Source organism: Poromitra crassiceps (assembly GCF_964638095.1).
Source record: "Poromitra crassiceps genome assembly, chromosome: 2".
Taxonomy (NCBI): domain Eukaryota; kingdom Metazoa; phylum Chordata; class Actinopteri; order Beryciformes; family Melamphaidae; genus Poromitra; species Poromitra crassiceps.
The window spans coordinates 88,533,306-88,545,605 of record NC_139624.1 but is presented as its reverse complement, the minus strand read 5'-3'; the positions used below and the strand labels follow the sequence as shown (position 1 = coordinate 88,545,605).

General features: G+C 44.4%; 1 protein-coding gene across 1 annotated transcript in view; it reads right to left on the bottom strand.

Annotated features, from left to right (window-relative positions):
• Positions 1 to 12,300, bottom strand: part of pou6f2 (POU class 6 homeobox 2) — a gene marked incomplete at its 3' end in the record, with an annotated part of 136,558 nt that overhangs the window by 84,744 nt on the left and 39,514 nt on the right. Inside the window, exon 3 of the mRNA XM_083659955.1 lies at positions 12,006 to 12,225. Coding sequence (XP_083516081.1) covers positions 12,006 to 12,225 — 220 coding nt within the window. The remainder of the gene's footprint in view (positions 1 to 12,005; positions 12,226 to 12,300) is intronic.

Genomic DNA, 12,300 nt, shown 5'->3' with positions numbered 1-12,300 from the left:
TGGATGAAAATCTGCGCAGACATTTTCAATATTGAAAAATGGTCAAAATAGTGAAAAATAGTCAAAACACAATAAACAGGCTACTAAAGGCAAATTGATTGTATATTGATAGAGGCCAAATCTTAAGATGTTAAAGATGGAACTAAAGTGTGCTAAGACACAATCATGCCTTTTTGTCACATATCACACAGCTTTTGTCTTAGAACGGTATAAAGTTGTATCTGTATCATAGAAGAGATTTAAAGTGATCCACCATTTAACCTTTCACTAAATCTCTTTTTGTCAGCGAATTCCTTGTAATACTGCATGTGTACTTCTGTAATACTGCATGTGTACTTCTGTAATACTGCATGTGTACTTCCCTGTAATACTGCATGTGTACTTCTGTAATACTGCATGTGTACTTCTGCAATACTGCATGTGTACTTCCCTGTAATACTGCATGTGTACTTCTGTAATACTGCATGTGTACTTCCCTGTCATACTGCATGTGTACTTCCCTGTAATACTGCATGTGTACTTCTGTAATACTGCATGTGTACTTCCCTGTAATACTGCATGTGTACTTCTTTAATACTGCATGTGTACTTATGTAATACTGCATGTGTACTTCTGTAATACTGCATGTGTACTTCTGTAATACTGCATGTGTACTTCCCTGTCATACTGCATGTGTACTTCTGTAATACTGCATGTGTACTTCTGTAATACTGCATGTGTACTTCCCTGTAATACTGCATGTGTACTTCTGTAATACTGCATGTGTACTTCTGTAATACTGCATGTGTACTTCCCTGTATTACTGCATGTGTACTTCTGTAATACTGCATGTGTACTTCTCTGTAATACTGCATGTGTACTTCTGTAATACTGCATGTGTACTTCTGTAATACTGCATGTGTACTTCCCTGTCATACTGCATGTGTACTTCTGTAATGCTGCATGTGTACTTCTGTAATACTGCATGTGTACTTCTGTAATGCTGCATGTGTACTTCTGTAATACTGCATGTGTACTTCCCTGTAATAATGCATATGTACTTCTGTAATACTGCATGTGTACTTCTGTAATACTGCATGTGTACTTCCCTCCCTGTAATACTGCATGTGTACTTCCCTGTCATACTGCATGTGTACTTCCCTGTAATACTGCATGTGTACTTCCCTGTCATACTGCATGTGTACTTCCCTGTAATACTGCATGTGTACTTCTGTAATACTGCATGTGTACTTCCCTGTAATACTGCATGTGTACTTCCCTGTAATACTGCATGTGTACTTCTGTAATACTGCATGTGTACTTCTGTAATACTGCATGTGTACTTCCCTGTAACACTGCATGTGTACTTCTGTAATACTGCATGTGTACTTCCCTGTAATACTGCATGTGTACTTCTGTAATACTGCATGTGTACTTCTGTAATACTGCATGTGTACTTCCCTGTAATACTGCATGTGTACTTCCCTGTAATACTGCATGTGTACTTCTGTAATACTGCATGTATACTTCCCTGTAATACTGCATGTGTACTTCTGTAATACTGCATGTGTACTTCCCTGTAATACTGCATGTGTACTTCCCTGTAATACTGCATGTGTACTTCTGTAATACTGCATGTGTACTTCTGTAATACTGCATGTGTACTTCCCTGTAATACTGCATGTGTACTTCCCTGTAATACTGCATGTGTACTTCTGTAATACTGCATGTGTACTTCCCTGTAATACTGCATGTGTACTTCCCTGTAATACTGCATGTGGACTTCGTAGAAAAACAGGAAGAGCAGCAAAGCCCCACTGAATAAATGTGAGAACCATTGAGGAAGCAATGCAGGTCTTACAGTACATCACCCAGGCCCTTCAAGAAAAACAACAAAACAGTTTCCTCAAATTGCTATTTTTGCCAGTTCCTGCAATTTTATCGCCAAAAGAAAGAAAGAAAAAACAGAGAAAAGGTGTGGAAAATTAGGGAAAATTGATTTTTTTAAACATTACATTACATTACATAAAGTCATTTAGAGTAGCATTATGCTTTTATCCAAAGCGACTTTTTACATTTTGTCAACAGTAGTGAAATCAACTGTGCAACAGTGTGCATCAACCAAGACCTTTTAAAAGGAATACGCAGCATTTGTCAATTGTCAATTCTCCAGATCAACTTGCAATTTTTGCCAGTTCCCACAATTAAAAAAACAAACAAACAAAAAAACAACAACATAATGCTTCGCAAATTGCATTGCAATTTTTGAGAAAAGCAGCTGCAAAATCAAGCATTTTTGATCGCAACAATCACAAAAAAACTCCTGGAGGCACTGATTACTTCTGGCCAATAGATGTGAATGCTGTATAGCAACCAATATGAACATACAGCAGTGTGTGTATTTTCATCCATTGGGAAAGGTATGTGTTATAGGGGCCCTGAGCCGAACAGACTGATAAAAACAGGCTGAATACACACATTCAACCTGAGAGGACAGATCATGCATTAACTCACATTATTGGGGAATGGGAAATAAAGGATACGGCTGTGCTGCTTTACACAATTCTACATTTGAGGCAATGTGTGATAACACCATTTTCATTCCCGTTCAGTCCCATAAAATTACCATTAACATTACAACTCATGCAGAACACTGATAAATGTAAAATGTCACCCAATTCTGCCAGGCGGGAATTCTAGTTCCACAAGATTACCATCTCTGTCTGCTCTCTCCCACTGCACCTTGTCTAATATTTCATTTACAACATTTCATAAGTTCATTTTCCCCTCACTGACCATGTAAATCACAAATCAATTTTCATTTAAAATGCTTGACTACAGATTGTTCCTGAAAGCTTCTGAACGGCACCTCAGCAATATGGCAGACCTTTAATGTGAGGGGAGCAAAAATCTTTTGGAAACCATCTGGCCGGAAAGTAAGAAAGAAAGAAGTGAGATGTAATTCTACAAAACAACCGCAAGCCAAATGGTCACGTCATTTACTAGAAACATCATTTACTAGAAATATCATGAAAACAATAGAGTAGCAACATACTGTAACTTATGTATGTAATTTATATAATATTCATTACAACCTCATTTAGTGAAACATCAGACTTACATGTATGTTTACACAACAGGAACAATGAGCAAATCACATGTCAGTGCAAAGATAATCTCTATTGATTGTGCGTAATTGTTGGGACTACCTTATTGATATGCAACTATCTTAAACTATCTAAAATATTGATTAAGAATTTCTGTGTTCAGAAGATTTCATTCTATTTCTGTTCCCAGCATGTTCCGATAATTTAGGTTTGATTACAAATGTCATATTATGCAGTGGCCAATCTGGGCACCCAGAGTCTATCAGTGTGACGACTAATAAAACTCAAGCTTTCCGGTGTAGAGCGGACGTCCGCGCCAAGACTTCCGCTTCTGTCGTTTACAGTCTGACGACGTCTCATATGCAGTTATCCGTTTATAGAGATTAACAAAATGTGGTCTGGAACTAAAACACCTACAAAAAGTACAGATTAATCAACTTCAACTCCATTCCCCCGCCAATCACACTGTGAACAATGACTGTGGCGCACGGAAGCGGAAGTCTAGGTGCGGATGTCCGCTCACCACCAGACACCAATATGATATTTGCTGATATCACAAAGTCTGCCATGATACGATTTCGATCCAATTCAATTCAATTCAATTCAGGGGCCTGCGATCAATATGAGATGATATCATATGCCCATTTAACTATGAAGTGGTGATGGGAGTTCAGCAATTGTGCACTGCGCATGTCAATAGAGGAGGCGAGGCCACACAGCAGCCGAGCTGCGGGCGAGGCAGCACAGCCTCACTCGCATATATATAAGGAGCAAGTGGGCAATGTTTGTTTAAATTTGATGTCACTCAGCTGAAAGTGATGTCATCAGTGATGCCACATGAGCAATTGTGAGCTGCGCATGCCAATAGAGCAGATGAGGCCACGTAGCAGCTGAGCTGCGGGTGAGGCCACGTAGCGGGCGAGCTGTGTATGCGAGTTGCAGGGCCAGCTCGGCGAGCTGCAGGGCGGGCGAGCGTAGCACACGAGATGCCTAATATTATGAAAGGGAGCATGTGGGCAAGAACAAAATGGCGGTTACAAGTGGCCAAAACAGGTTTTCTCAGGAGGGTGGCTGGCATCTCCCTTAGGGATAAGGTGAGAAGCTTAGTCATCTGTGAGGGACTCAGAGTAGAGCCGCTGCTCCTTTGCGTAGAAAGGAGCCAGTTGAGGTGGTTCGGGATTCTGGTAAGGATTCCACCTGGTCGCCTCCCTAGGGAGGTGTTCCAGGCATGTCCAGCTGGGAGGAGACCACGGAGCAGACCGAGGCCTAGGTGGAGAGATTATGGGCTCTATTCTCCCCCTGGCCTTAGGCGCTAAACTGGCCTTAAACGCAAAAAGACACGCTTTACGCCTGCCTACCGCTGACTCGGGAGGATACCGTCATGTTTTTACGCCCCGAAATGCCCTTTACGCTGAAGAGGTGTGGTGCAGTGCCAGAATAGGCCAGAATGGGCGTTTCGGCCTTAAATACCAGCCTAAAGCGATCTTCCCAACGGGCGTTAATTTTGCGGTTTAACGCTTTTCAAAACCAGGCCTTATTCAGTGCGCCGGGGATGCAACCACGGCGTTATCCTATTTTGTGGACATGCCTTTCCAAAGCAACTCACAGTTGTGTCTGCATGCTCGTCTGATACAGACTTCTCCCCCTCTCTCTCTCTCACTCACTTGCATTCTCTCTCTCACTCACTCTCTCCCTCTCACTCTCAATCACTCTGTCTCTCTCTCACTCTCACTCTCTCTCCCCCTCTCTTGCTCTCTCTTTCACATCTTTGTCATCTCCTCATCCCCTCCTGACTTACATCATTTTTGCTTCTAGGGCTTTTCTGACCGGACTGGAGTCGCTCCGCGGATCGGAGCTTGGAAGGGAATAATGTGATTGGTTTACTGGAGATCACCAATCCAACACTTGTGAATAATTCTATGCTTAAAAATGCGTGGTTAAATGGTTAGCGCCGCGCATTCTGGCGTTTAGCATCAAGGAAAAATTAGGGAATGCGCGTGACCACGCCCACTAATAGCGCTGCGCCAAGCCATAAATGCAAATTTAAGGCCAGGGGGAGAATAGAGCCCTATATCTCCACGCTGGCATGGGAATGCCTCGGCATCCCCTAGTCAGAGCTGGCTAATGTGGCTAGGGAAAGGGAAGTTTGGGGTCCCCTGCTGGAACTGCTACCTCCGTGCCCGACCCCGGATAAGTGGTTGAAGATGGATGGATGGATAGATAGCACCATAGAGAGGGTTATTTGTTTTTGATCTAATGGGAACATGGAGAACATTTTACAAAATGCTCTATAATTGGAAGCTAATTGTTGGAATTCAGCCAACTTGTAGCTGAGAAAAATGCATTGTCTACAACACAGTGCAAAGTCCCAGAGAACAAAAGACACACTCTGTACATTCAATAAAATGTTTTGGAATAACTGCACTGCAATCTCAGCATTCACAGAGTAGAGTATCTAATGTGGGGAAAGTGCTGTGCAGGCTGTGTGTTTATGGCAGGCTGTTTGCAAAATGTCTCCCTCTGTGTTTACCGGTGGGGGCAGATGTCAGGGTCTGCTGTGTTGGAGCAGACACAGCCATGTCTGATTAACAATATTATTGTCCTCCTCTGCACCATCATAACTCCCCCCCCCCTCTATCTATCTATCTCAGGCTCTGCAAGTGTGCTGCTGCCCCCCTCTCTTTCTATCTCCAGTATCTCAGGCTCTGGCAGTGTGCTGTCCTGCGGCGTGGCCGAGCCAGAGTGACCCCGCCACCGTCCACAAAGCAAAACAGCAGTCAACAGCCATAGGTTAAGGCAAACAATGCTATCTCACCAGACAAACATTTTCCCCTCATTTTCTCCCCAATCGTACTTGGCCAGTTCCCCCTGCCAAGCTGTCGCCGTCATTGCTCCACCCCCTCTGCTCCCCTCTGGGGAGAGTTGTAGACTAGCACATGCTTCCTCCGATACATGTGCAGTCACCAGCCACCTCGTTTCACCTGACAGCGAGGGGTTTCACCGGCAGCACGTAGCGCATGGGAGGATCACTCTATTCCCCCCAGTTCCCCTCCCCCCGAACAGGCACCCCGACCGACCAGAGGATGCACTAGTGCAGCGACCAGTACACATACCCTTAATCTGGCTTCCCAACCACAGACACGGCAGATTGTGTCTGTATAGACGCCCGACCAAGGCTCGAACCTGCAACCCTCATGTTGTTAGGCAGGGAATCTACTGCTGTATACCGGGGCGCCCAGAAAACAAACACTATTACACCCATGAGAGATGTAGGTGTTAAATAAAAAAATAAAAACAATCTGGGAATACATAGCCTCCATAGACTAACAACAAAAAATAACAACAATAACAATACTGTATGTATCCAAATGAGCTGTCATTTTTGCAATTATGAAATGCATGTAGCTGAAATTCTGAACAAATCATTAACATGTCTGCAACAAGTGAAACACCCAGGGGGTAAAATTTACTTACATGGGAACTTCAAAACAGACATGAGTTTAAATGGTGAGTCTCGGGGGAAGGCGTGCCCACGTGCGCGTAGCGTAGTACAGTAAGCCTGCAGTGCACGAGATGCCAGTGAAAATGTGTGTTTGATTCTAACCTTTTGAACACTCTTCTGTACATTTTGATTGGTGAGTTGTTTTTTCAGCCCTGAACTGTCACAAAGGCAGTAACCCCGCACGTTTCCGAGCTGCTTATTGAAGACAAACAATAAAGCGCTGGAAGATATCAATGGCAGAGATGAGAACCCGGGTGCCATATCTGCTGGGATTGCCTGGGTGAACCTGCCTGTGCCTGCGCTTCATCTCCGGCAGCACTTCTCACTCTCAATTATTTGGCTGCTGTCACAACAAATCAATCAAATTACCGCTCCAGGACTGTGTGCAGCTGCTCCTATTGCATCGCTAGTTGCATTAGCTTTGAAATGTATGAGGTCTACATTTTATCACTGTTATTTATTTAATGCAACTCTCTCCCCTGCGAGTCATCTTACAACCACAGCAAAGTTAAATCATTAAAGGAGGCGTGGAATACACTTCAAATTAAACAGCGATGGGGGAGAAGGGATGGGCTTGGCCTCTATTGTGTTTCGATGGCAGGTGTTGACGTGAGGAAATGTGGGCTTCTTAATAATCTACTGTGCAAATTTACATAATCCCAACACAAACAATATCCATCCATCCATTATTTCCATCTCAGCTCAACAGTATACACATAAGGTAGGGCTGGGCAATATATCACATTTATATTATATCGTTATCGTGATATATGAGACTAGATATCTTCTTACATTTTGGATATGGTAATATGGTGATACATGTGTTGTCTTTTCCTGCTTTAAAGACTGGATTACAGTAAAGTGATGTCATTTTCTGAACTTACCAGACTGTTCTAGCTGTTCTATTATTTGCCTTTACCCACATAGTCATATATCCACATTACTGATGATTATTTATCAAAAATCTCATTGTTATAAATTATTAAATATAAATCATTAAATATTTTGTGAAAGCCATCCTTACAATATTGTCACAATATCAATATCGAGGTATTTAGTCAAAAACATTGTGATATTTGATTCTGTCCATATTGCCCTGCCCTGACATAAGGGGGAAAAAACACAAGTGATCAAACAGTGTGGCTATAAGCAGGCACAGTGTGGCTATAAGCAGGCACAGTGTGGCTATAAGCAGGCACAAAAAGCCTGAAAATGATGTTTGAAATGCACTGACTGTGCCAATAATGTCATGGGCAAGAGACAGAGAGGCATTCCCACAGCAGACAGGGGTTAAGTCAGTGGCCTGGCCCAGTGATCTAACCTCTTAAAGGAGCAGCAGACAGGGGTTAAGTCAGTGGCCTGGCCCGGTGATCTAACCTCTTAAAGGAGCAGCAGACAGGGGTTAAGTCAGTGGCCTGGCCCAGTGATCTAACCTCTTAAAGGAGCAGCAGACAGGGGTTAAGTCAGTGGCCTGGCCCGGTGATCTAACCTCTTAAAGGAGCAGCAGACAGGGGTTAAGTCAGTGGCCTGGCCCGGTGATCTAACCTCTTAAAGGAGCAGCAGTCAGGGGTTAAGTCAGTGGCCTGGCCCGGTGATCTAACCTCTTAAAGGAGCAGCAGACAGGGGTTAAGTCAGTGGCCTGGCCCGGTGATCTAACCTCTTAAAGGAGCAGCAGACAGGGGTTAAGTCAGTGGCCTGGCCCGGTGATCTAACCTCTTAAAGGAGCAGCAGACAGGGGTTAAGTCAGTGGCCTGGCCCGGTGATCTAACCTCTTAAAGGAGCAGCAGACAGGGGTTAAGTCAGTGGCCTGGCCCGGTGATCTAACCTCTTAAAGGAGCAGCAGACAGGGGTTAAGTCAGTGGCCTGGCCCGGTGATCTAACCTCTTAAAGGAGCAGCAGTCAGCGCAGGCCAGGCAGGAGAGATGGAGGCTGAGATGTCTAACTATTGTAGTGTGGAAACATTTGGCTCTCCCCCCAGCAGCCCACCCTTTGGTGCCGTAATGAGCAGAGTGATTTCCCTCATTTGTATCCCGCTAACACCCACATCCTGCGAATGCTAGCGCCGAGCGTTCTCATCCAAACCACAGACACAGCTTTGATTGGTGCTGACACTGGGTCTCGTTATGCAGGTGAGTGGGATGCCGACCTTTATGAGGATCCTTGAGTGCTGTTTGGACGAGTACAGAGGAAGAATGCTCTCACCTCACCGTTAGAACTCGTCTCTCTGATGTGATGCGCCGCCTGGCTTTTTGCTCACAGCAAATAAGATGGGATATGCTTATTAATATGAGAGAGCTCCTTGCATTAACTTTGAGTCAGTCATAGAGAACAGCAGTAGACAGATGAGAATTTGTTCTGTTCACCCCTATTGAGTACTACATGTGCAGGGCTTTGATATGACTTGTTATACAAGTATGGTAATCACGCTTTGCTTGTTATAAAATCATGTGGAATGAAAAACTATTAATATAGCAAAAAGTTAGCATGCTGTGTATGGCATATCTAACAAAAAAAAAGTGTGGATGTTTTATGTCTGCGTCCGTCGCATAAACATATATCTAAAATTGTGAAAATCATGTATGTTTTTTTTGTAATATGAGCCGTCATATTTACAGATCACTAGCATGACCCAACCTAGTTTTTGCCTCTGTGAAGTCAGCTAGAATTGTGTGCACTCTGTCACAACAGATAACTTTCTCCCTTGTTTAGTTTCATTGGGAATTTGTTTTTACCGCATGTTTGCAGGCATAAATCATTGTGACAAATAAGCAGTTACACTGCTGCCTGTGTTTACTGAGTCTGCCACAAGATGCTGCTCACTTTTATTTAAGCAACCGCTCCAACTTTACAGCACAACCCCATTACAGTCCTAGTTATTCATCACAGTCTGAGAGAGCTGCCCTCCTCCAGCTCAGATCACATCTCTGCAGCCTGCTCTCTTCTGACATCACTTCTTACACAAAGATCTTTGATTAACGTCACATGATCAAAAAAAGTGTGATCAAAGATGCTTAGCTGCAACTGCTTGGCTCTGATTTTCCTCTCTCTCATTACGACTGCTTGTGAAAATGTATCTAATAAGCGAGGCTAATATGGACTGAAAAATATATGAAAAATGAATGTAATGAAATGAAAAATAGAACGTACTTAAACAATACGTTCTGGCTGTGGATAAAAGCATGGGACTCTTATGTAAATGACAATCACTTCTATAGTATTTCTCCACCCTCAATCCCCCCGTTCCCCAAGACAAACAGCCTTATTAGTGGCTCATTAGCCGCCTCATTACATTTAAACACAGCCATTGCCTGGGCTGCTCCTGGAGTCTCATTACTGTGCCTCGCAGTTGTCTGTGTCTGATCTGACGCTAATTAGCTAGCAGCGTGAGCGCTGTAAAACACACTTGCTCCCGAGGTCGTGAAATGAGCTGACTGGTCCCCAGCGACAGTGAGGCGCTGGCTGGATTATATGTGTGATTAATCAGGCCGGGAAGCCGGGGGCTCGGCGGGAAGGGGGGGTGGGGCAGAGGCCAGCAGAGCTGTAGCTGTGTGACAGAGGTGCTGTGCCAGCAGGCCTCGTTCAGCAGAGCTGTGATGAGCTCAGACAGGGCCGAGTGGAGGAGCGCCGCCTGGCCAGAGGGGCGCGGACACAGTCAAGACATTTCGCTTCACTCATGACTCGTGTCACTTTCTCTCCACGGAGGTCCCTTCAAAGCATCCCCTTCAGATAAGAGGACGTGTGAACAGGCGGTCTGTCAGCTTAAAAACAGATCTGCCAAAGAGGCATTTCTCCAAAAGCGTCCCCTCCCGCTCTCTCTTGCATCATAGCTGCATTTCTGACTGTCTGCTGGTTGGTTAGACCAGTGGTTCTCAAAGTGGGGTCCAGGAACCCCCAGGGGTCTTTGAGGGGCGTTCCAAGGGGTTCCCAGCAAAAAGGGGAATTATTTATTCTCACTATAATTCCATCCATAAGTAACACAATGACAGAATGTATGACTATTTTGGTCACGGGTTCCATTCACTTTCTGCAATAAAACATCTGAAAGCTAAATTGTTATGAGATGGAGGACCCTGGGATAAAATCGTATCAAATGGGGGTCCATGTGCTTGGTTGTCTGGACATCCTGACAATGTGTTTGTGGATCAGTATGGATCAACTGTGGGCCTCTGGGTTGTCCCTCACGCACGAGGAGGAAGATGTGTTGAAGTGTGAGGCGGCAGACCCATTATCCTCCACTACTGACGGATACACTGAAGGCTGGGCTGGCTGGATGTGGGTTTATTAAAAGCTCTGTCCATAGCGATGCCTGCTGTTATTTATGCATGTTTGTGTCCATTAGGCTTCTACCTCCACATGTCCTCACTCAGGGCAGCATCTGTCCATCCATTTCCTTCTGTGCACTTTGTGCTGCACTGGCATTATTGTAATCTCCATCCAAAAACACACTGCTTTACATGGAGCCGGGCATCTTTTGACATTAGTGAGGCTCTCTCATCCAAGATTTATGACTGACGCTTTTCCCCATCCCTCCCTCAATCTAATGGTATAAAAGAGACAATGTTTTAAACATTAAAATGAAAACCATTTACAACTATGATCAAAAGAGAACACTTGGGCATTAAAGTTTAAAAGGCAAGGATAAGTACAGCCATGTGGATGGACGGATGAGGTGGAAAAGAGATCAAGAAGTGGAGTAGCGTGCACTCTTATGCACAGGAACCAGGCAGGAAAAGTGCTTCTGCACTGCAAAACGCTGACCTGTAATTAATATGGCCGTTCCTCCGGGCAAGATGAGGATATCGGCTTTTTGGGATACAAACCCCAGAAGAATTCTTACCTGGTCGGGGGCTTTGTAGAGCAGTTTGATTTGATAAATAAAACAACAACAACAACAACAACAACAACAACAAAAGAACTCAAACAGTGTAACATGTCATACAATGAATGTACAACACACTTTTGGGTGATTCATTGCTAAAGCAAAAGTATTTGTCACATTTATCACTAATTGTCCAATACATAAAAATGAAGCTTCATGTTGTGAATTCTGCAAAATAATGGTACTGAAAACCAATGTGTTTCGGCAGAAAGCCTGCATTAGAGTTGTATGACAAAGAAAAAGAAAAAGTGACCATTTTGGAATCCATTGGTTTTTCTGTACCAATAAAGATGGTTTATTAGCATGTGCACCTGCCTCCAAAAGTAGCTGAATTTATTCTTTCATTCCACTTTCTTCTAGTTGCAGCTTTTTTCTTTTCTTTTTGTGTGTGAATCCTGTACAAGCAAGTGAATCACCACGAGGATCTTTTTGAAACACTGCACCACCTTGGTATTATACTCGTTCTCTTGGACTCTCCTTATCACAGGGAGGAGTCTTCCAGTGGCTGGGCTTGGCTGTATCTGCATGCCCCTCTTACCTTGCAGGTTGTGAAGTGGGAGGGTCATGATGCCCCCTGCGGCGGCAGCAGCCAGCAGGCTCTGGATGTTGGCAGTGGGGAGGGAGAGGACCAGGCCCTGCTGTCCGCCCAGGTGCCCTCCTGCGCTGAAGGGGATGAGGAGGGGCTGGTTCATGCCTGCCGCTGCCCCGGACATCACCCCGCCTACTGCGTTGGCCAGCTGCTGGGCTACCAGGAGAGACTGGAGCACACCCACACACACACACAGGCACGAGCACGCATGAACCCATGCACGCACGCACGCACACACACACAC